Source organism: Sciurus carolinensis, chromosome 2 (genome assembly GCF_902686445.1).
Source record: "Sciurus carolinensis chromosome 2, mSciCar1.2, whole genome shotgun sequence".
Lineage (NCBI taxonomy): Eukaryota > Metazoa > Chordata > Mammalia > Rodentia > Sciuridae > Sciurus > Sciurus carolinensis.
In genome coordinates this window covers 38773426-38796017 of record NC_062214.1, presented here as the reverse complement: position 1 = coordinate 38796017, position 22592 = coordinate 38773426, and the positions used below count along the sequence as shown (strand labels likewise).

General features: G+C 37.5%; 1 protein-coding gene across 1 annotated transcript in view; it reads left to right on the top strand.

Moving 5' to 3' along the window:
- Positions 1-22592, top strand: part of Sel1l2 (SEL1L2 adaptor subunit of ERAD E3 ligase) — a 72576-nt gene that overhangs the window by 12302 nt on the left and 37682 nt on the right. The window contains 2 exon segments of the mRNA XM_047541794.1: positions 9569-9671; positions 14254-14416. Of these exon segments, the coding sequence (XP_047397750.1) occupies positions 9569-9671; positions 14254-14416 (266 nt within the window).

Sequence of the window (22592 nt, the reverse complement as noted above, 5' to 3'; positions counted from 1 at the left end):
CTTTTTGCACCTTTGATTTAGTTCCTAACTGTTCAGACCCCATATCATGCAACTGCATAAATGCCTGTACATACAGAATAACTTTCACATACTTCACCCCTGAATATCAAGATTGTATAATAATCCAGAAAAAAAATTTAAAGACCAGATCATGTCCAGAAAGCACTCTTTCTCTTAAGCTTATCCCGATAGGTGGCCCATGCAGCCATGATCTACCAGCTCAAGTGCTTACCAGTAAGATCAATGCAGCATGGCCCATGTCTTAAAGGGTCAGTAAAAGACAAAAAAGAACAAAACAAAACAAAAACAAAAACAAAAAACAAAAAACAAAAAAAAAGAGAGGATCACCAAAACCAGGACTGACAGAGGAGAACCTTGAAAACAGCAGACCTGCATGAAAAAAAAAAAATTTTTTTCCACTTCCTTTACCTTTACCTTTGGCAGACCAACTCCAAATGCAAGATTGTACAATCATCTAGAAAGCTATTTAAAAGTCAGATCATTACACTAAAACATTATCTTAGACAAACTTAGAGGTGGCCCTTTCTTTAACTCACTTTACCTCTGACAGACCAACTTCAATTGCAAGATATTACAAAAAAGAAACAGAGAGAGACAACCAGAGGAACCTCAAAACCATGGCTGACATATGAGAACCTTTAAATTGATCAGTCATGATCTTTCCCAAGAGACTACCTATACAATCAATGCAGTACTAGTCATGTCTTAAAAGGCACAGTAGCAGATACAAACAAAACAGACAACCACAGGTAATTTTCAAGCCCAGGGTCAACAAACAGATGAGAACCTAGAACAGATCAGAAGGGAATATATATTCCTAGGTTCTCAAGTCCTACTTAACTGTGACTCCTACACTGATGGTGACACAGATGTCCTCAAGGGTCTTGGCGTGCACACTGGGGAACTTATCAAATGGCCAAAGTTCTTGTGAATTTCCTGAGTTCAGTTTCCTTTTTCTCAAAGTGGACCATGATGGAGCAACCTGTACTGTTCAGGAAGAGAAGGTGGGAGTTCCCTGAAGCAAAAGGAGCTTCAGTAGCTGCTGCGATGGTCTCCTAGTCCCTCCCTTTACTCACAGGAACAACTCCTCTGGTTCAACCCAAGGCAAACTCACCTATCTCCTAAGTCTCTTGCAGTTGATTCTCAACAAGCTCACCAGCACCATGAGTCCTTAGCATGGAAGTGGGGTTCCTTGGAGAGCTAGGCCTGCCCAAGAAAGCTGGAGCTCTCAGGTCCCATCTGGGTCACCAAATTTGTTGCCAAAATCTCTGTCCTCATCTCCGATACCAAACCAATAATGAGGACACAGTTTTGAGAAAAAGGAAAAAGGTTTACTGCTTTGTTAACAAAGAAGAAACACAGGAGACTCCTGTCCCAAAGGTTGTGATTCTGGGGCTTTAAAATTTTTTTTTTTTTTAATTTTTACAGATTGCATTTTGATTCATTGTACACAAATGGGGTAAAACTCTTTACTTCTATGGTTGTACATGATGTAGATTCACACCATTCATGTAATCATACATGTACCTAGGGTAATGATGTCTGTCTCAGTCCACTCTTTCCTCCCCCCACCCCCACCCCTGGAACAGGGGCTTTTAAAGAGGTGATTCAAACGTGTTCTCTGTTGGAGTAGTAATTCACTTGTTAATTTGGGAGATAGTCATTTCTGAGATCTTCTGGTAATATCCCCAAAGTCTGGTTTTGTTCATTCCTATGGTGCATGTGTACTAAAAGACAAATAACTCTGCCTAGGATGGCAGGAAACAGGCAGGAAACTCTGCCCGTTTCCCCTGAGATTAGGGAAGGGTAAGATTAGTTGCAGTGGCAGAGAAGCAAGGGCTATATTCAAAGCATAAAGTGCACCACTGTTATATTTCCACATCTTGAAAACAGGAATTATTTACCAATTTTCAGTCCTTTGCCAATTGTTCCTTTACCATGAATTTTTCAAATATAACAAATAGCTTTTGTACCTCCATTACTTAAAATTAAGATCTGTCTCTGGTGCTATATCTGTCATATAGTTAGAATGACTAGATATTTGCTGAATTAAATTGAGTTGAATTCTTCCTGTATGGAGGTAGGGTGTAAATAAATCCTCTGACTCCATGCTCAGCATTCTCTGTGTAATATACTATAGTATACTTGCTACATAAAAGTAATAAAGCCTCATATTTTTAAAGTACACTTAAATGATGTTTTATAGTTGAACATGATGCTTTCCCATCCTTTTCCTTCAGGGTATTTTAACATTGTGAATTTAACAACTAATTTCTTTTGTTTTGAGTCAGAATTAAGTCTTAAAAAGTAATTATCCTTAATAAATTGTTAGCAAGACAAATCAATAACCAATCATGCAGTAGAAACCATGGAACCTATTCCTGTAGGCCTTTGGAACACTTATTTTCCATTCCTTTCTAACTGGGTCCTTTCCAGCATCCCTGGGAATTTATCATCATTGATTTTAGCGATCATGTCCAGTCACTATTGCGTCCTTGGTTTGAGGCGGGTGTTTTGGATCCTTGTTTTAAGTCAGTCTCAGTATTCGTTTTTCTCACTTCTAAGATTGTTACTGAAAACTTTGTCTTGTCCCCTATGCTAATTTAATAAGGAGGACACAGTTGTGAGAAAAAGGGAAAAGAAGGTTTATTGCTTTGCTAGCAAAGGAGAAGCACAGGGGACTCCAGTTCCAGAGGCTGTATTTCTGACCATCAGGAAGAACAGAGGGCTTTTAAAGAAGCTCTTCAAAGGCTGCATTCCAGGCGGGTTCTGATGGAGGGATCCCAAGTGCACCCTGATGGTATGTTGAAATTCACTTGTTAATTTGGGAGACAGTCACTTCCTAGATCTTCTGGTGACCTCTCCTTTCTGTGGTGGGTGTGTGCTCAAGGACAGATAACTCTGCCTAGAATGAGAAAATGTAATCTTATTACCTTTTTAGGGAGGGGAAGAGGGAGAAATGGAAAAGAAAAACATGTCCTTTTTTAAAATAAGCACTGAGGGCTATATTCAAAAGGAGAAGTGGACCACTATTAAAAGATCTATGATGGACTAGGCTGTTTATCATTTGCATTCCACTGTATTGATTTTTTTCTTTTTTAATATTCACAGCAGACACTGTCAAGTGCTATGCAGACCCTTCTTCAATAAGGGACTCCCTGCCCAAATGCTGGGAGTGCAGTCTGCAGAGAGCTTCAGTCACCAGTTGGCAAAGGGACTGTATCCAGATGCAGAGAATTGCACACCCAAGATTACTCCTCCCTAAAGCTGCCTCTTCCAAGGGCTGATCAATGCAGGCTGCAAAGGCCTGATCATCTCACCCTACCTGAGAGACTGTTGCAGGGCCATTTTAGCTCCAGAGCACTCTGGAGGGTCAGCCAGTGTTTTGCTGAACCCTCATCAGTTTCTTCCTCTTCTTAGTCAACTTCTTCCCAGATGCGGTTCCCTAAGACACTTCAGTGGGAGGTGGTGGTAGAAATTGGGAGCTAAGGATGAGCAGCTTCCCTCTTGGAGCACCCTCTTGAGCTTGAGGGGTCAGCCCCAAAGATATCAGTCAGGCTTAGGGGGATACAGCATGAATAGTAAGAGTGTTTCTGGAAGGTGTCAATCCTCTGTGGCGGGGGAAGGATCAGGGAGGGAAAACAAAAGGGGAAAACTATCAAGATTTTTTATGGTACAGGAGAATGAGGTGAGGGATAGGGGGATAGGGTTTGAGAGTTGAGGGGGCTGGACCTCAGGGTTACAGATCAAGCTCTCCAGAGAGTGTTAATTTCAAATTTCTCCATGTCAGGGCTTCTCACCTGCCCTGCACCAAGGTGCAAGGTGGACCCAATTCTGAGAAAGAGTAACTAGATTCAAGTCTCCCAAGAGCACTTATTAAATGCCTACACTCTCATCAGGGATCCAACTTGCTCACCTTATTCCTTTCCTATTATTTAGTGAACGTTTTTCTTCAAATCAACAGACAGTTACATGTAAATGAATTGATTTTGAAAGAAAACTACTAAACATCTTCCATTATAGCAAAATAGTGGGCTTAATCCAATATGAAACTCCTGTTACAAATATCTAAAAATGAAGCCTAATGTCTACGAAAGCTTTTTTTTTTTTTTTTTTTTTAAGTAGAAATGGTACATGTACATACTACCTAGATTCAAATCACCATCTACTGTATGCCAACTACTGGTACCTAAGTATTTTGCAAGTATTAACTTATGTTATATATGATGTCGTATTATATTTGATTCTTCATTTGTTATATAAAACATATTTCTTTTTGCTAAATTAAGAGATTTATAACAGTTAAATCTTTATAAGTCCCAATGCCTGTTATTTCAAGTTTTTCTTAGTAGGTATTTGAAAAGGAATATTTTTTTTCTATTTATAATACAAGTAGTCTACCATTTCCCAGCAATATCACTGGAGGTCTTTATCTTTGACAATAATGATCTGGAGACAGTGTGAATAAACGTTGTTATTGTAAATATTTGGGCTTTTATTCAAGTGTATTTGAGTTGATTGCATCTCTATCTGACTATCCTTTGCTGAGTCATTCTTTCTTGGATGGAATGTTATTTTTAGTAATGGATCATTATTCTGCCTCCTTATCCAGTATTATAGCTTCCAGGCACACATAAGGGCAAATGTGAAGAGCTCTTCTAATGCAGTATTCTGAAAATCAGAAACTGAAGTGCTTTTTGTTTGTTTGTTTGTTTGTTTGTTTAATTAAATACAATTGAAATTAGGTGAGAAGGCTACAGTAGTCTGTGTAGACAAGACTTGCTTGCTGGGAGGCGGGGCGGGGGGCAAGAATTTCTTATTTTAGTCTCTTTGTTTCATTTTGTAAATGCTCTTGATTTTTAGTCAGACTCAGATATTCATCCTTTAGCTCATTTGTTAGTTCCTTTAGTTGCTAATGATCCTTTATTAAGTTCATGATGTAAATATAACTTGAAATTCAAAATAATTAATTTGTTTTTCTTCATTTTATTTTTCTAGCAGAGTTAGAGGCTATTTATTTATTTTTATTTTCTTTCAGTGTTAAACTTTTAGATTCTGTAGAGAAACATAAAAAAGGACTGAGGAACACAGAATAGAGCAAAAAAAAGAGGGGACCAAAGCTAGGGTTTCAGGAGAAGTTAGACCTTTGAAGAGTGGATTATACTGGAGAAATGCTTCATCCCATAGCACGGGAGTTAGGCTGTTATAACCCCCACATCAGTTACTGAGTGGCAACTGGTCACTGCCAGCCACACTGGGGGTTAAGCAGCCTGTTGAAGACCTTGCCTTAATTCCTAGATCTTCTCAATTCCAGTCATCTTTGTCTCCCATTTCTTCTTGGCCACATGCAGAGCTAACCAATGTGATTTCAGACTCTAAACTCTAAAATAAATGTCTCTGATCAGAAACAACTTCTTACCACTCTGTTTCCTCCTTCTCTCATACCAGACTGACCTTCATTTTCATAATGACCACTAGTCCTCCCTTCTACTCTCTCTCTTTCTCCGTGCCTTAATTTATTCTTCTCACTATCACTTTTACAGCCAGCCTGGACCACATAATCAACCATGTCTTTCAATCTTTACTCTTCATTTAAGGCACTTTGCCCCCATCCTTTTATACCCATGGTTCCTTTGAAGACAATTTCACTTTCTAGGCTTGACAAATTCCTACTTCCTTTTGAAGAGCTATCTAAAATGTCATTTCATCTAGAAGTCTTGTTTCATGTAGACTTGGGACAGTGTCTACAGTGGAATTTTGCTATTTGGGGTTTCTCATCTCTTTTGCCTTTCTCACCACCCAAATTTCCTTTGGAGGAACTGGGTCCTCCCCATTTATTCATTTTTACAGGAATGTTTTGAGAAGTCCTGTCATCCTTAACCAAGTCTTTCAGACTCATTTTTCATGGAGTCTCTGGTAGAGAGGGAACATCCTACAAGGACTGAGTCTAGTCCATCCCAGTACCAGCATCTGCCTCTTCCCTCTACAAATGCCTTGGATCCTGCCTCTCTCCATTGATTCTATAAACATTTAACAGCTTCCCGATAAGTTCCTTTTTCTTAAGTCAATTGGATTAGGTTTCTGTTCTTTACAAACAAAGAATCTTTTTGTGCTCCCACAGTGCCTTATTATGTAGTGTCTACCACCCTGCATGGTAACTTTATGTAAACAAGTCTGTGTTCACTGACAGACTGAGACAGTGTCTGGATCTTGCTATTCACGGTATCTAGCATTGTGTCTAACACATTGTAGGTGTTCAATACATAACTGATAAAATTAATAAATGAATGAATGACATAAAACAAGTTGTCCCTAGCTTTCTTCTCTCTCATTAATATCTGAAACAAGCAATTGGATCCATTTTGTTCTAAGGATTTACTTCTAGATTTTATTGAACAAGAGGATTCTTCCTGAATTCCAGTGACAGTGGCATGATTAAGGAATACACTTGATTAGGAAAACTTAAAATTGAAAGGCTGGCAAAGAAATCATAGATTCCCAATGCTCCCACCATCCCATAGAAAGGTGTTCTGGGTCCAGGGATCACTGGACTTATGGGATGTCTATTTGCTACACTACCTACTTAGAGTATAATTATGAAAAAGAAGACTTGTCAGAAGTGGGATATTTGGGCAACCAGCTATCTAGCAAAATCAGATGGAGATCTGGGACCTGGAGACCTTGGGGGCCTGTGGAAAATAAATATCCCTCCTTAGAAGAAGGATTAGAAGGTAGCCCCTATTCTGATGGGAGATTGAGTTTGGGGCATCCCTTCCCACAGGGAGACTAGAGAAGAGGTGATTTGTTTTCCATGGGATCCAAAGTTAGCATCTCCATCAGGTCCCTTTTGTGTGTGTGTAGGCGGGAGGGTACCAGGAATTGAACCTATGGGCGATCTACCATGTACATGTCCAGTCCTTGTTATTTTTTCTATTTTGAGACAGGGTCTCACTAAGTTGCCAGAACTGCCCTCAGACTTGTCATCCTCATGTCTCAGTCTCTCAAATTGGGATTATAGATATGTGCCACCGTGCCTGGCTCTATTAGTTTCTTAGAACTATCATAACATAATATCATACACTGAGTGACTTAAGCAACAAAAAAATTATGTATTGTCTCACCCTGTGGAAGGCCGGAAGTCTAAGATGAAGATGTTGGCAAGGTTGGTTTCATTTGAAGGCCTCTCTCCTGGCTTGTGCATGGCCACCTTCTTGCTATGTTCTTGCATTTCTTTTCTCTGTGCACTTGTATCCCTCATGACTCTTTTTATAAGGACTCAGTTGTATTGGGTTAGGGTCCCTCTCTAAAGGTCACATTTAACTTATCACCTCTTTAAAGACCTTACTTCCACATAAGGTTAAATTCTGAGATACTGGGAGTTGGGACTTCCCAAACATGAATTTTTGGAGGAATGCAATTCAGGCTATAACAACATCTAAGTAAGACAACGATAATAAAAGCAGAGTCATGAATGTCAAAAACTTTCTACAAATTATGCCTTTGACAAACACTGAAATATAAATTCCATCTAGTTGGAACATTTTCCGTACTTGCTGCCATCTTAAATAAAGATCTGGCACACCTACTCCTCACTCTTTTCTTTCCTGAGGCTTATCAGCAGCACTTTTCTTAAATAGTACTAGTGCTTCTATCAGAGCAGAATGGGCATCTACCGGTTGGCTATTCAAGAACTCCAGACTCAGGAAGACCCTTTACATCAAGTCCTCAAATCACTTCCTGATTGTGCTTTTCCCAAATCTGGAAATTGTAAAACTACAGAAAGAAATTAGCTGGGTGTGGTGATGCATGCCCTGTAATCCCACTTTCTCTGGAGTCTGAGGCAGGAAGATTGTGAGTTCAAGATCAGCCTGGGCAACTTAGGAAGCCTCTACCTCAAAATAAAAATAAAAAGATTGGAATTGTAGCTCAGTGATAAAGCACCCCTGGATTCAATCCCCAGTACAAAATAAACAAAAAGGGGAGGAAATTAAAGTAATATCCAAATAGCTTTATCTGACAATTAAGTACTCTTGTAATAAGGAAAATTTGTATTTCAATACATTTGGGACACCAAAACAGAATTGCAAATAAAAGTAAAAGTCACTGGTAGAAATTCATGATGTAAATAATTTCTCAAATGCATTTAACTGAAGAGTAAAACTTTTAAAATTTATTCACACTCTTTGAAAACATATTAATGGGAGCAAATGCTAGTTCACACACAGATTAGATGCTAAAATATCTTGGTGTTTTGAAATTGATAGAATAACTTAGAATTCAAAATAAGTTTAAGTTGGCTTTTAAGTTCATTTATTTTTAATTTAAGAAAAAGAAAAAGGACAACCCTGATAGCTTGTCAGGAAGATGAAAAATAAGAGCCACTTAAAGTTCTTTGTGGTCTTGTTAATGAAGCATGAATCCCGATTGCCTTTCCTTTGAAATGACTTCAGGCGCTGTTCTCCTAATCAGAGATTTCTCTGAGTGCTGTAATGGACTTCAAGAGGCATTGTGATGTTCTGAAAGGCTCTGTGTGCTTGTGTGTGTGTGTGTCTGTGTGTGTGAGTGTGTGTGTGTGTGTGTGTGTGTGTGTGAGAGAGAGAGAGAGAGAGAGAGAGAGAGAGAGAGAGAGAGAGAGCGAGGGTGGGGAGGAAGTGTAAATCTTCCTCCAGCCAACTTTCCTTATTGATAAACTGGTGACAATGTTTTAAAAATTGTGAAGGGTTACATAAATGTTTGAAATACCATTATTACAGCATATAAAATTCTGATTCTGTGCCTGGGCATGAAGCTCATTGATTGAGTGCTTGCCTAGCATGTATGAGGGCCAGTGTGTGATCTCCAGAACAAGCACACACACATACACACACACACACACACACACACACATCCGTTAAAATTTTTCCTTAAATCCCATAAAAATGACTCTGAATTCCCACCCTGCAAGGCAAACTATTATGGGTAGACTGTGTATCTTCCCCAAGGTCTTAGGAAGGTTCTAAGGAGGAAAAGAAGCTCTGGCCAGAGCAGAATTTTCAAGGAGAGTGCCTCCTCTGCTTTTAGTACATATTGGTCATCTTGGAAATGCCTATTGCCTGTCCCCAGATTGCTTTGGAATCTTATGGCTCTGAGGCTTATGGGCCGTAATCAAACAAAGAAAGCATTGACAGCTGGGGTTGAGAAGCTGGTGCCTAGGATCCTGCCTCTAGAGTATGCTAGGCAACCCCAGACTTCTGCTTGGAGCCTGCTTTCCTAGACTGAGACCAACTCTCTCCCTCCTGACATCAAGCATTTCTCTGAACCTGTCCACCCCACAAACCCTTACACAAAACACAGTGAGAAGTTACCTTTTTAATCTGCCCTCTGCCCTACCAATGCTCTGAGCTAGGGAATAGTGCCAAATGATCTTTCAGAAAAGCAGATGTTAAAAAAAAAAAAAAAAGTAGAGCAAAGTTCAACTAATAGTGCCTTTACAATGTCAGCACATTATTTTAAAAAAATATAAAACAGAAATAATACTGTTTTCATTTCCTTGTTTGTCCACATGCAGTAAAAGAGCAAGCAAAGAAAAATTTCACAGATGAAGGAGATGATCTATTTAATATGGGCATCAAGATTCTCCAGGAGTCCAAAAGCCAAAAACAAAAAACAGAGTAAGTTTTTATATAGTTACCTTAGTCAAGTTCAATTTCCAAGTTAAGGGGAAAAAAGTTGAAACTCTAGTTTGTCATTAAAAGCTTATTGGGACAATACATTTATTTGCTCATAAACTTTTGTTTTTAAAGGGATCCACTGGTATTTAAAGAATCCCAGACATTATCACCCTAAACAACTAGGAGAATTGTGTATGAGATTGGGGTCCCTTTACATTAAGTACAGAATTTAGACACTGATCTGAATGTTCAACCAAAAACTGTTTTGGCTTTAATTCACTGGATATTTCAAATGAAATAAAATGTGTTATTTGAATTAGAGCAGTTGCTGTTGTAGCATGTTTTATTCTGCCTAACTGAGCATTTGCACAGCACCTTATGGTTTTAAAGCATTTCCATGTATGTGATTCTCTTTTATCCCTAGATCAGTCTTAGGAGACAAGAAGTGCTTCATTTTTCCCATTTAAAAAGTTGGGAACAGAGATTCAACAATTTTAAAATGAGGTGACTACAGATACACAGCTGGGAGAAGATCAGGCTGTGGCTACATGGTTTTACTTCATATCCTTTCTTTTTCTTTTTACTTGTCTAAAGAGAGACAGAAATATCTTCTCTCTCTTCTCTCCCAGTGGAAGGGTACAACTTGAGGTCACTGTTGAAGGCTCTAACTAAGACCTTGGGATAAAATCCCAGCTCTATCATTTACTGGCTGTGTGGTCCTGAGCAAGTTACTAAACTTCTTTGTTCCCTGGATAATACAATCAAGCTCTTTGAACAGTACCTGGCACATAGTCATCAGTAGACAAGTGCTATTGTTATTTCTAGTCCTCTAATTGGTAAATGGAAGGTATGGAGGCAAGGAAAGCAAGAGTGTTTTGAACCAACAATAGAAGGAATAGCCCAAACCCTTAATAAGAAGACTTCTCATTCTCACACTTACTAGGCACACTAGTCCTGAAGAAGAATCCTAGATCTGTGGTAGCCAGCCCTAGACAGAGCAAAAGCAGAATCCATGAATCCACTCTTAAAACCCAGTCTCTGAGGAGAGTGCAAGAGTATAGAGGATGAGGGGCAGTCAACTATCAACCCAGCTATAACATCATCAGTGTACATTTATCAAGCGCCTACTTTGTGCTAGTTACTGTTGCATGTGTAATGTTATTCATTGCTCACAATGATACTGTGAGGCCTAGATTATTATTCCCAAATTAGGGTAGAGGAAATGAAGAGTTTAAAAGCTTCTATAATTCTTCCCAAATGATAAGAAGAAAGAAATGAGGGAATTTTTCTTCTCTCTAGAGGAAATCAACTTAGAAGCTCGTACAAGAGCAAAGGAAACACCCCCGACAAAATCTGGGCATCATGCTGAACATCCCTGGGGCTAACATGATGAGGACAGGGTAAAATCAGGCCCCCAAAGGAAGATCTAGCCTAATAGGGAAGTCATTTCACTAAGGCATCCACTGAGTAGATGAGTGAAAATAGCAAATTTTTAACCCCAGGGAAACCTTGTGGTTAAATCACTCTTAGAATGTACTAAGTAACTATCCATTTAGCATTTCAGGGAGCCTTCCTCTTTGGCTTAAATAATAGGGACAAATACAGTTTTATTAGTAAACTATCCATCAGTATGGGACACTTTATGCAGGCTATTCTTACCCAGATTGTCCTAATCCAGTCCTTTCCCAAAAGTGACAGAAGAGCAGCTTATTTTCAGAGTAGCATAGATGGCATTTATGGGTACAGGGTATACCTAAAGTTGAATCTCCTGACCATTCTGAGTAGGTAGCAATGGAAAACTGAAATCAAATCTGTTCATAGCAAGAGATCCCAGGAGTTTGTGGGAAACTCAGGTAAACCCCCTTGTGTTTTCAGGATAGCCCATTCTCTCCTTAAGCCAGTATAATCATGTCTAAGATTTAGGAAGATGGAAAGAAAAATGAATGCATACCCTACCGGCTAAAGAGGGATCATTTCATTCCCATATAGATAAAGGTATCCTACCTCTTCCTTTTTTTTTTTTTTTTTTTTTTTTTTTGCAGTACTGGGGATCAAACTCGGGTCCTTGTGCTTGCGAGGCAAGCTCTCTACCAGTTGAGCTATCTCCTCAGCCTCTTCCTTGATTTGTAACTTCCCAAGATGGAGGTGGCATAGATAGAAATGATACTAGTTCTTTTGGCTCATTCATATCCATATTCTGAACCAATGTATTTGTTCATTCATTCAGTTTTATATATATATATATATATATGAATAGGGAACATTGTTGAATAAGTCAGCGCTGTTAAAAATATAGAGATTTGCTGGGGTTGGTGGTTCATGCCTTTAATCCCAGCGGCTCAGAAGGCTGAGGTAGGAGGATTTCAAGTTCAAAGTCAACCTTAGCAACTTAGCAAGAACCTAAGCAATTTAGCAAGACTCTGCCTCTAAATAAAATATTTTAAAAAGGACTGGGGTTGTGGCTCAGTGGTTAAGCACCCCTGGGCTCAATTCCTGGTATCATAACAACAACAACAACAAAATCCACATTATGCAAGCATATGTCAGAGAGACACAAACTTGACTGAGGAAGTCAGGAAACCTTAGTGACAGTCAGCATTGGTCCATCATTAATAATCACTCCCCATCAGCAAAGAATGTTCAGGGATAAGATGCAACTCCACACCAACTTATTGGTGTGCATTGGCGAATCATTTGACCTCACCTCTCCCATCACCACATTAGAATTCAAACCCAGATTCTTGATAGGTGATACAGACAGCTAACCAAATTTTATTGTTGAAATCTGTCTCTACTGCCCACTCTCTCCCACTTTTTCCTTTTTAGGGATTGCAGCCCACATTTTAATCTTATCTAACCAGAAGCAACTTTCCCTGTCCCTGTATTCTGTTTCTGGTATCCCTTATATCACCTTGGATTTTTCTGACAGGGAAGCCAATGCCCACTCTGACCATTGCATCAAAGACATCTCATAAGGACTTGTTTTATAAACTATTGTTGCCTCCTGGGACCACACTGGATACGCTATGGAATCCCCCTATAGCCCGTCTCAGGTTTCTGTGCCCTGTTGTCTGTTGGTGCCCTTTTTGTTCCAGTAGGTTATGTAGTTGCAGCAGCAAGTCATGTGACAGAAGAGTACAAGAGGGTCTGTATACTGATATCGGGCTCTTTTTCTGATACCTAAGCTGGCTGTCAGACATTTGCCTTCCTCCTTGTTTGTCTTTCAGCCTCCAGAATCTCAGCCTGCTTTAACCATGGTTAATTTCTTTCTTGATCTCCTAGCTTCTGGCTTTCCACCTATTTTCATTCTACTAGAGTATTAACTATTTTAACATCTAGCACTCTGATGTCCAACTGGATGTCTCTCTGTCTGAGTTGCTTCTTGCCTGGCCTATTATACTCCAGCCTTTGCCCAAGGGCAGCCCATTTTTAGCATTAGTGTGGATAGGCTGTACACACAATTGAGTCTACTGATCATTCTGAAAGGGAAAGAATGGTAGGTGTGTGTGTGTGTGTGTGTGTGTGTGTGTGTGTGTGTGTATTTTCCTATATTTGAGTCAAGGTCATGGATAGAAGTTAATGCTTTCTGGTATTGCATCTACCAAAAAATGAAAGTTAGGAAAGTCAAAATAAAATCCCAAAGTACTCTTTGTCTCTGACATATGCTTTAACCTTGTGAGACTCTCCATCACTACTTAATATACACATCAAGTCCAGGTGACTTTTGATTCTATAAGGTAATGCTATGACATTTATATTTTTAATCGCTAATTTTTCATACCATTTATCACCTAATTACAGAACAATTATTATGCTATAAAACTTTAGGATCAATGTAAATGTCCTAATGGTAATAGCTAAATGTATTCAGTGATAACTCTGAACCAGGCACTATGCCAAGCATTTCACATGGATTATCTCATTGAATCTTTACAGTGACCCTATGAAGTTAAGTATCCCCATTGCAAAGCTGAAGATTAAGTATCTTGACTGAAGTTGTCCAGCTAATAAGTGGTAGAGCCAGGATTTGAACCCAGGCAATCAGACTCTAGAGCCCTAGTCATTAAAATTTTGTTTGGCTGTTGTTTTTCCAGTCTGGTTTTGTTATATTGAAAAATAGTTTTGTTTTAGAAAATTATTTTGGAACATGAATAAATCATCATTTTCATGATATAAATTTCTTAGATGTGACATGGCAATTTTGATTATTCTTATATTTCATTTTACAAAATAAATATTTACCAATAATAGGGGTGGTATTAGGGTAGTTTACTATCTTAGAATAAGTACCTCAGTTTTTCACTTCACTTGGTATATAAGCTTGAACATGGAATATCCTATACAATGTACCTTTTTACTGGCTTTATTATTTGTAAGATATATTTGAAATTATAAACCTAGATTTATCTAGAGATAAAAGAAACCTTCTCGTCTAGCTAGAGATGTAACAGACTTCAGCTAAACTGCATTATTAGTAGCAATGACAACTGGGTCTTACTTGTTAGGGAGAAATCATATGATGGAAGGAGCAGAAAATTTCGTTTTTATAAATCAACCCTCTGACTTTATATTCTTGAACCAGAGCCTATGTGCTTTTTGCCAAAGCAGCTGACATGGGAAATTTGAAAGCTATGGAGAAAATGGCTGATGCTTTGCTATTTGGAAATTTTGGCATGCAAAACATAACAGCAGCGATCCAATTATATGAGTCCTTGGCTAAAGAAGGATCATACAAAGCCCAAAACGTGAGTTTTGAAAGAAAATGAAACCTTAAATAGCCACATCCTGAAATAACTACAGACGAATCACATAAAAAGGAGTCGAGCAACGTATTTCCACTCAACTGCATGAACCCAGACATAGGGAGGTTACCACTGGAATGCACTGAAAAAGTAGTGTCAAGGCAGAAACCCGGCAGGAACCCTGGGTAAATTGTTCTGGCTCCATTGGTGACTTCCAGCAACCAAACAGCACTGCTCTCTAATCTACATTCCTATCTTTCACATCCATGTGTGTGTTTTGACATCACTTGAGACCTCCAAACCCCTAACATAGTTAAATTTTATATAAAATGTATTCACCTACATGAAGAAATATATACTGAATCTTTTATCTTAGGGTGGTATGTTTGCCTGGTTTTACTTTTCAAATATTTTACAAGCTAATATGTTTACTTTTCTCTTTTAATGAATATATTTCATTTTATTCCAAGAATAACATAACCATTTGATAGAAGATCTGGAAGACAAATTAAAATTAAAAAAGTAAGCCCTTCACAAGCCAACCATCCTGAATCAACTACTGTTAGAACTGCTTTATACTTTCACTTGGCTTCTTTCTCAATGCATCTCTCTTTTTACATAATCCTAATTATAATGCAAGTGCATATATCATTTTATTTTTGGCTACTTTCACTTAATGCTGTAGCAAAAGCACATTTTCTTATCGCTATAGTCTTTTTTCTGAATACAAAAGAAATTCATGCCTGTTAAAACAAAAACAAAAACCAGACTTTAGAAAGAAGGAAGCAATCTAAAAGCCCCCACCCAGAGTCTTTATTTTATTTTTTTCTTTTCATTATCATTCAGTAAGATCCAGAAACTAAACTTTGGAGTCAGACTGACCTAAATTTTAATCCACTGTGACACTTGCTTATTGGATAATCTACTTAACAAAACCCTTTCCCCTTCTTCTGCATGAGAATTTGACCTTTGGTTCACTCTCTTATTCTGTTTCCCAGGTAATCTGATAGAAATAAAATGCTATTTTTAGTTAGCATTGCTTTTGATAGAAATGGCCTCTGATTAGCAAACTGCCTTAGGAGTGGGAGAAACTGTAATGAACCATTAAACCTGGTAGTTGTAGTAATTCCTGTGGGGACGTTGTGTACTATGCCTATGGAGAAAGAGGCTTTTATATCAGGGTGGCTTTCATAACCACCCACTGTGGGTCTTACCTCCTCACATGGGCATCATCTTCTGAGGGATCAAAGATGATGGCTCCTGGAGGATTGTGTGAATTGCTACACGGACTTCCACAGAGAACAAGGCATGATGCTGCCCTGCTGGCACACTGTGGCACCTGTACCTCATCCACCTGAATAACTGGCAACAAATGTAGCCTATGGGATACTTTGAGTCTGTGTTTAGTTGAACCAAAAGAAGTTGGATCAGAAGGCCCCTGGAGGGCGGGGCAAACTCTCTAATCTTCATCCATAAAGTTAAGTTAATGATAAAAATTTGGGTACTATGTCTGGTTCACTGGTGTATCGCTAACATTTAGCATGGTGTCTGGGACAAGAAATATAAGTTGAATGAGTTATTAATCAATAATGAATGACTTAATGGAGTTATTGTGAGAATTAAAATAATGTGTGAAGGCATTCAGTTCTATACTGGGAACACTCTAATCATTCATAATCTAAAAAAGGAGATAAAATGGGTGAGGTGGTGCATGCCTGTAATTCCAGCAACTTCAGAGGCTGAGGCAGAAGGATCACAAGTTGGAGCCCAGCCTCAGAAACTTAGTGAGGCACTGTCTCAAAATGAAAAACTTAAAAGGGCTGGGTGTAGCTCAGTGGTAGAGTGGCTGCTTAGCGTGTGTGAGGTCCTGGTTCAATCACCAGCATGTCAAAAAAAAAAAAAAAAGAATACAGAGATAGTGGGAAAGGATACAAAGTTTTAGAGAAGAGGATATAAATATGATTGCTCTCACTGTTATTATTCTCGAATTTTCCCCATGATTATATAGAACTACTATTTTACAAAAAGGAAAGGAGATCATACTTATTCCCTGCTCCCATAATCTGTTCTTTTTTTATTTAAAGTTATATTTTTATAATCTGTTCTTTATTCACTTAATATATCGATTTTTTCCCATATAAATACAAACAGCAGCATTATTGTAGAGATTCATATAATCTAAATTAATTTATGTTGTTGAATACTATTTTTAATGCAGGGAATTTTTCTTGCACATTGACATAAAATAATTCCATTAACAGACCTGTAAGTGTTATAATAAAATGTGAAAATTATTAAGCCTTCACTTCCCATATTTGATTATCCCCTATAAATTTCCAAGACAAAGCAAATATTACCATCATTTTCACCACTAAAAATGATGTTACCTAATTCCTTTTCAAACTAATGAACATGTATTTGGTTTTATAGAGGGTATATAAATAAATTAATTAGGTCGACAATTATTTCTTGGATACCCACTATGTGCCTAACATAATCCAGTTGATGGAGAGAAAAAGGTAAATAGGTTAAAGTTCTTCTGGGTCAATCTGAAATAGAAACAAATAATTTTAGCACAATTTAAGGGGACTACAGATAAGGCATATATATAAAGTTCTTTAGGCATAGAAGAGAGTCAGACTAGTTCTGCCTGAAGCAGGTAAAGGAAGTAATATTTGCCTTGAGTCTAGATGCTGGATCAAGGCAATATCAAAGATATTACTTGTCGGTATTTTAAAAAAGTATTCGATACGAGGCCAAAATATGACTCCCTGCCAAAAATTCTGCATTAATATAAATCATACATAAAAGACATGGATTTAGAGAAGGAAATTAAAGGGATACAAATAGGAAAAGAAGAGCTCCAATGATCTGTCAATGATACAATTCTATATTTAGAAGACCCAAAAATCTCCACCAGAAGTCTTCTAGGGTTGAAAAACAAATTTAGTAAAGTAGTGGGATAAAAAAACCCAACATATATAAATCAATCCCTTTCCTATATTCCAATAATGAATCTGCTGAAAAAGAAATTCAGAACATTATCCCATTCACAATAACCTCAAAAACTAACAACAACAACAACTTAGGAATTAATCTAATGAAGGATGTGAATGACTTCTACAATGAAAAGTATAGAACTGTGAAAAAAAATTGAAGAAGACACAAGATGGAAAGACCTTTCATGTTCTTGGATAGGCAGAATTAATATTGTTAAAATGGCCCCACTACCAAAAACAGTATACAGACTCAGTGCAGTCCCAATCAAAATACCAATGATATTCTTCATAGGACTAGAACAAAAAGCAGTTATGAAATTCATTTGGAATAACAAGGATCCAGAAGAGCCAAAGCAATCCTGAGCAAAAACAGTGATGTTGGAGGCATTGCAATAACAGATCTCAAATTATACTATAGAGATAGAGTAACAAAAACAGGATGGTACTGGCACCAAAACAGACATGAAGACCAATGGAATAGAAGAGAAGACACAGAGACAAACCCACATAAATACAGTTATCTGATACTAGACAAAAGTGCTAAAAACATACATTGGGGAAAAGATAGCCTTTTCAACAAATGGTGCTGGGAAAACTGGAAATCCATATATAGAAGAATGCAACTTTATCCCTATTTCTCAACCTGCACAAAAGTGAACTCAAAGTAGATCAAAGACCAAGGAATTAGATCAGAAACTCTGCAACTGCTAGAAAAAAATGTAGGCCCAACACTCCAACATGTTGGCATAGGAATCAACTTCCTTAACAAGACTACCATAGCATTAGAAATAAAAGCAAAAATCAATAGGTGGGATGGCATCAAATTAAAAATCTTTATAGCAAAGGAAATAAGAACATGAAGATAGAGCCTTCATGGGGAAGATCTTTGCCATCTGTTTCTCAGATAGGGTATTAACTCAAAAAACTTAAAAAAAAAAAAAAAGAAAACAAATACCAAATTAATAAATGGGCAAAAGAACTAAACAGACACTTCTCAAAAGGAGAAATAAAAATGACCAATAAATGTATTTTTAAAAATGTTCAACATTAGGGAAATACAAATCAGAACTACATTGATATTTCATCTCACTCCAGTCAAAATGGCAATTTTCAAGAATACAAATAATAATAAGTGTTGGCAAGGATTTTGGGAAAAGGAATACTCATACATTTTTGGTAGGACTGCAAATTAATGCAACCACCCTGGAAAGTAGTATGGAGATTCCTCAAAAAAAAAAAAAAAAAAAAAAAAACAGAAATGGAACCACCACATGATCAAGCTGTTCCACTCCTTGGTATATATTCCAAAGATCTAAAATCAGCATACTATAGGGATACAGCTACATCAATGTTTATAGCAGCACAATTCACAATAGCCAAGCTATGGAGCCAATCCAGGTGCCCTTCAACAAAAGAATGGATAAAGAAAATTTGCTACATATACATAGTGGAGTATTGCTCAGCCATAAAGAAGAATGAAATTATAGCATTTGCTGTTAAGTGGTAGAACTGGAGACTATCATGATAAATTAAATAAGCCAGTCCCCAAAAGTCAAAGGTTGAATGTTTTCTCTGATATGTGGAAGTTAGTCTAAAAAATGGGGGAAAGAGAGAGAAAGGGAAAATGGGGGTTCCATCAAAATAGAGAAAATTTGGAGGACTAGATGGAAGGGGGTTCAGGGGAAGGGAGAAGGGATGGTTTAAGGGAAGGACAGTGAAATGAATCTAATCTAACTTTCCTATGAACATATATGAATATACCACAGTGAATCTGACCATTATGTGTGTCCACAAGACACTAACTTAAAAAAAAAAAAAAAAAAGAAGTAGTAGTAAATAGTGGAAAGATTAGTAGAGTAGAAGAAAGGGAACAGGGGGAGGAAGAAGGGAAAGAATTGCTGGGAACTGAATTAGAGCAAATTTTATTCCATGCCTTTATAATTATGTCAAAATGAATCCCAATGTTATGTGAACTACAAAGAACCAGTAAAAAGGCAAGAAAACCCACATGGATTTAGAGCTGAAGGCAAAGTTTCTCTCTAGCTGCACCCAGTTAGTTCCTTTAGTTAATGTGGTCACCTCTAGTCAGTTATATCTAGTTAGTGTTACTCTAGTTAGTGTGGCTATTGCACATCCACAGACCATTCTCTAATCCAATTGCTTGCCATTGGCTTGAAGGAGAATTTGATGGGAGAATATTGACTGAGTGCTAACAAGGCCAGAAGGAACAGCTCTACATGTAAGACCACTGGCCATGTATTATTATAGTCATCTTTTTTAGAGAAAAACAGGCATTGTAGGGACAGTGTTCCAGGAAATGTACAATTACAGTCTTCAGGGTATCATGGTGTAGATAGCAGAGCAGGGGTTCCCAAGCCAGAAGGTCTAAGCATTGATGACTCCAGATTCTACAACCTGGTATCACTCACATCTTTTGTTTATTCTTTTGGTATCCCTGATGTCAAAACCTCAAATTTCCCAAGCCTAAAAAAGGGATTGCTAATAATATTCATAGTATTTCACAAGGTTGCTCTAAGAACTAAACAATATCTACAAAGCCCTTAGTAAATGTTAAAGAACATTAATGAATGCTACTATATAACAATTTTAGTCTCAACAGCTTTGTCTTTGGGGTTAGTCAGTACTCACTTTGCATCTCAGCCTCAACACTGGCTCCTCGTGACTTGTCCTGAGTCTCAATTTCCTCATCTGTAAAATGGGGATATTTGTCTAGTATCTGTGTATATGATCTCAAGGAGGATGGGGTGAGAAGAAAAAAACCTGTGATCCAAAAGACCTGATGTGCAAAATTCAACCATATTGTTTGCTGAAATACTGAAATGTTACAATTTTGATTAGTAAAAAGCTTCTGCCCCAGCCCCTCTTTTGCCCTCCCTGACATTTTGGACACCCTTGTTCCTCACTCAGACTCTCTTCCTCCAAAACTTCCCATGATTTAACAAACATAGTACTAACATCTGTATGACCAGGAGGACTCCAGGACTCTGCTTGAGCACAGCAGTTGTATTCAATTCTATTGCCTTGCTGAATTTGACTATATTTTCACTATCAGTCCTTTGTCATTATAGGAAAATCTGTTTCCAGTAGCAATTCCTCTTGCATTTGATTTATCTTTTTGTACAAAGAACAACTACTTAAAAGATTTTGTGCCACAAACACGCTTAATTTGACGACTGCTGGCTCGATTGAGCTTGCTACAGGCCATCCATACGGATCACAGCTCTCAAATGGGACTGGCCAGGTGACTACCTTTCTTCTAGTATTTGTGCCAACCTGATATAGGAATCCTGCCTGCACTTTTGAAAGTATTTCAGGGAACTGTGAGGACAAGGTTGCAACAAAAATGTGGCTAAAGAGACTGCAATGTGACAGAATGATAATGAAAAATAATGAGAGAGTTGTGGGAAGAAAATGGAAAATGGAAGAAAGGGAGGGGAAATCAGAAATACTGAAATAAAATAACTACAGGAGCCTAGAGTGTTAGAGATCTAGTACAGACACAAATTAACAAAGAAAAAACTGGAAAAAGATAAGAATTCCTATTGTAAAGTAGCATTGAGGGCGTAGGGGACTATGCAATTTCAGGCTATTGTACAAAGGGAAACTGGATGGAGGAAAAGTGGCATACTTATTTCTTTCCATTCCCCTAGTAAAAATCCAAATAAATTGAAGGAAACCTGATAAGAGCAATAAAAGTAGTTAAGATTGTAAAGATAACCCATTGATTGGTTTTCAAAGGATCTATAATAATAATGAGAACTATTAATTCATAATCTTCATGAAAATAGAGGAAATGGAGGATTTTTCCAACAGTCAGATCCTAGAGGATGTCCTAGAAGATATTGTGTCTTATAAGGCTAGAGGTAGATAAGTTATTTATTTTTTACTTCAGAATTAGAAAGACTCTCATTTCTTCATATCGATGAATTTTTGTGCTCAACAGGAAATTCATCTGTTAATTTTCCAAACAGGAAAGTAGAATTAAACCTCTTTTGTTTTAGGAATCAAGAAATGGATAATTCACATTTTAATACTCTTAACATTAAGTTCATGATGGTGATCTCTAAGTGGTAGTATTATGTATGACTATTATTACTTATTTTTCATTTTAAAAAGTACTTTTCTGAGCCCGGCACTTCTTGAAGTGTTACTTGGAAGGGCTGTAGTTATTAGAACTACGCTACTACTGAAAAAAAAGTCACTTTAGTATCAACCTAATGATCTGTTTGATAATTCTAGGATTACCTGTGTAGGGTATTTCTCCTTGATGTTAATGCTCCTTTTGTATTAAGAATACAGACAGGACTGGGGTTGTGGCTCAGATCACTTGCCTGGCATGTGTGAGGCCCTGGGTTTGATCCTTTCAACACCACATATAAACAAACAAACAAACAAACAAATAAATAAATAAATAAAATAAGGGTTCATTGACAACAAAAAAAAATATTTAAAAAAAAAGAGTACAGACAGTATCTGAGTTACTCATTTGGGTTTATTCACATTTTTCTTTAATATGCAATTTGAGCAAAAACTAATGATCACATGTGCTTTCAAGCCTCATACAGTAATTAAAGAAAAGTTGTCTAATCTTTTTTTCTCCTTTAGTAAATTCTTATATAAAAAGTAAAAGAAGGAATATTTAAATTTCATATCATTATTATGGAACCTGAGTAATTTGTTTTGAAGTACAATAAAATATCCTTTACACTTAACTCTGTACATTTAAATCCCAGCTACTGTAACGCTTCCTTAAAAACCATGGCAAAAGGGTTGAGTTCAGAATCAAGTCCTATAAACAATTCAATTTGCAGAGCTTGACCTTTTAAAACCACTGAAAGCGGGGCTGGGGAGATAGCTCAGTCGGTAGAGTGCTTGCTTTGTAAGCATAAGGCCCTGGGTTTGATCCCCAGCACCCCACCCCCCAAAAAAAAAAAAAACAAACCACTGAAAGTGCCTATGTTGTAACTTCCCTTTCCACTGAGACCTTTCTCTTTACTGGATTAAGATTTAATCATTCCATAATCCATCTTATTTTATCTCACCCTTACCTCAGGAAAAGACTGAATACTAAAAAGTGGTGATTGTGAAGTTGTGAGGTAACTATGCCCAAGTGTAAAGAGTAAGACCATGCTGACAATGATCAGTATATTTTACTACTT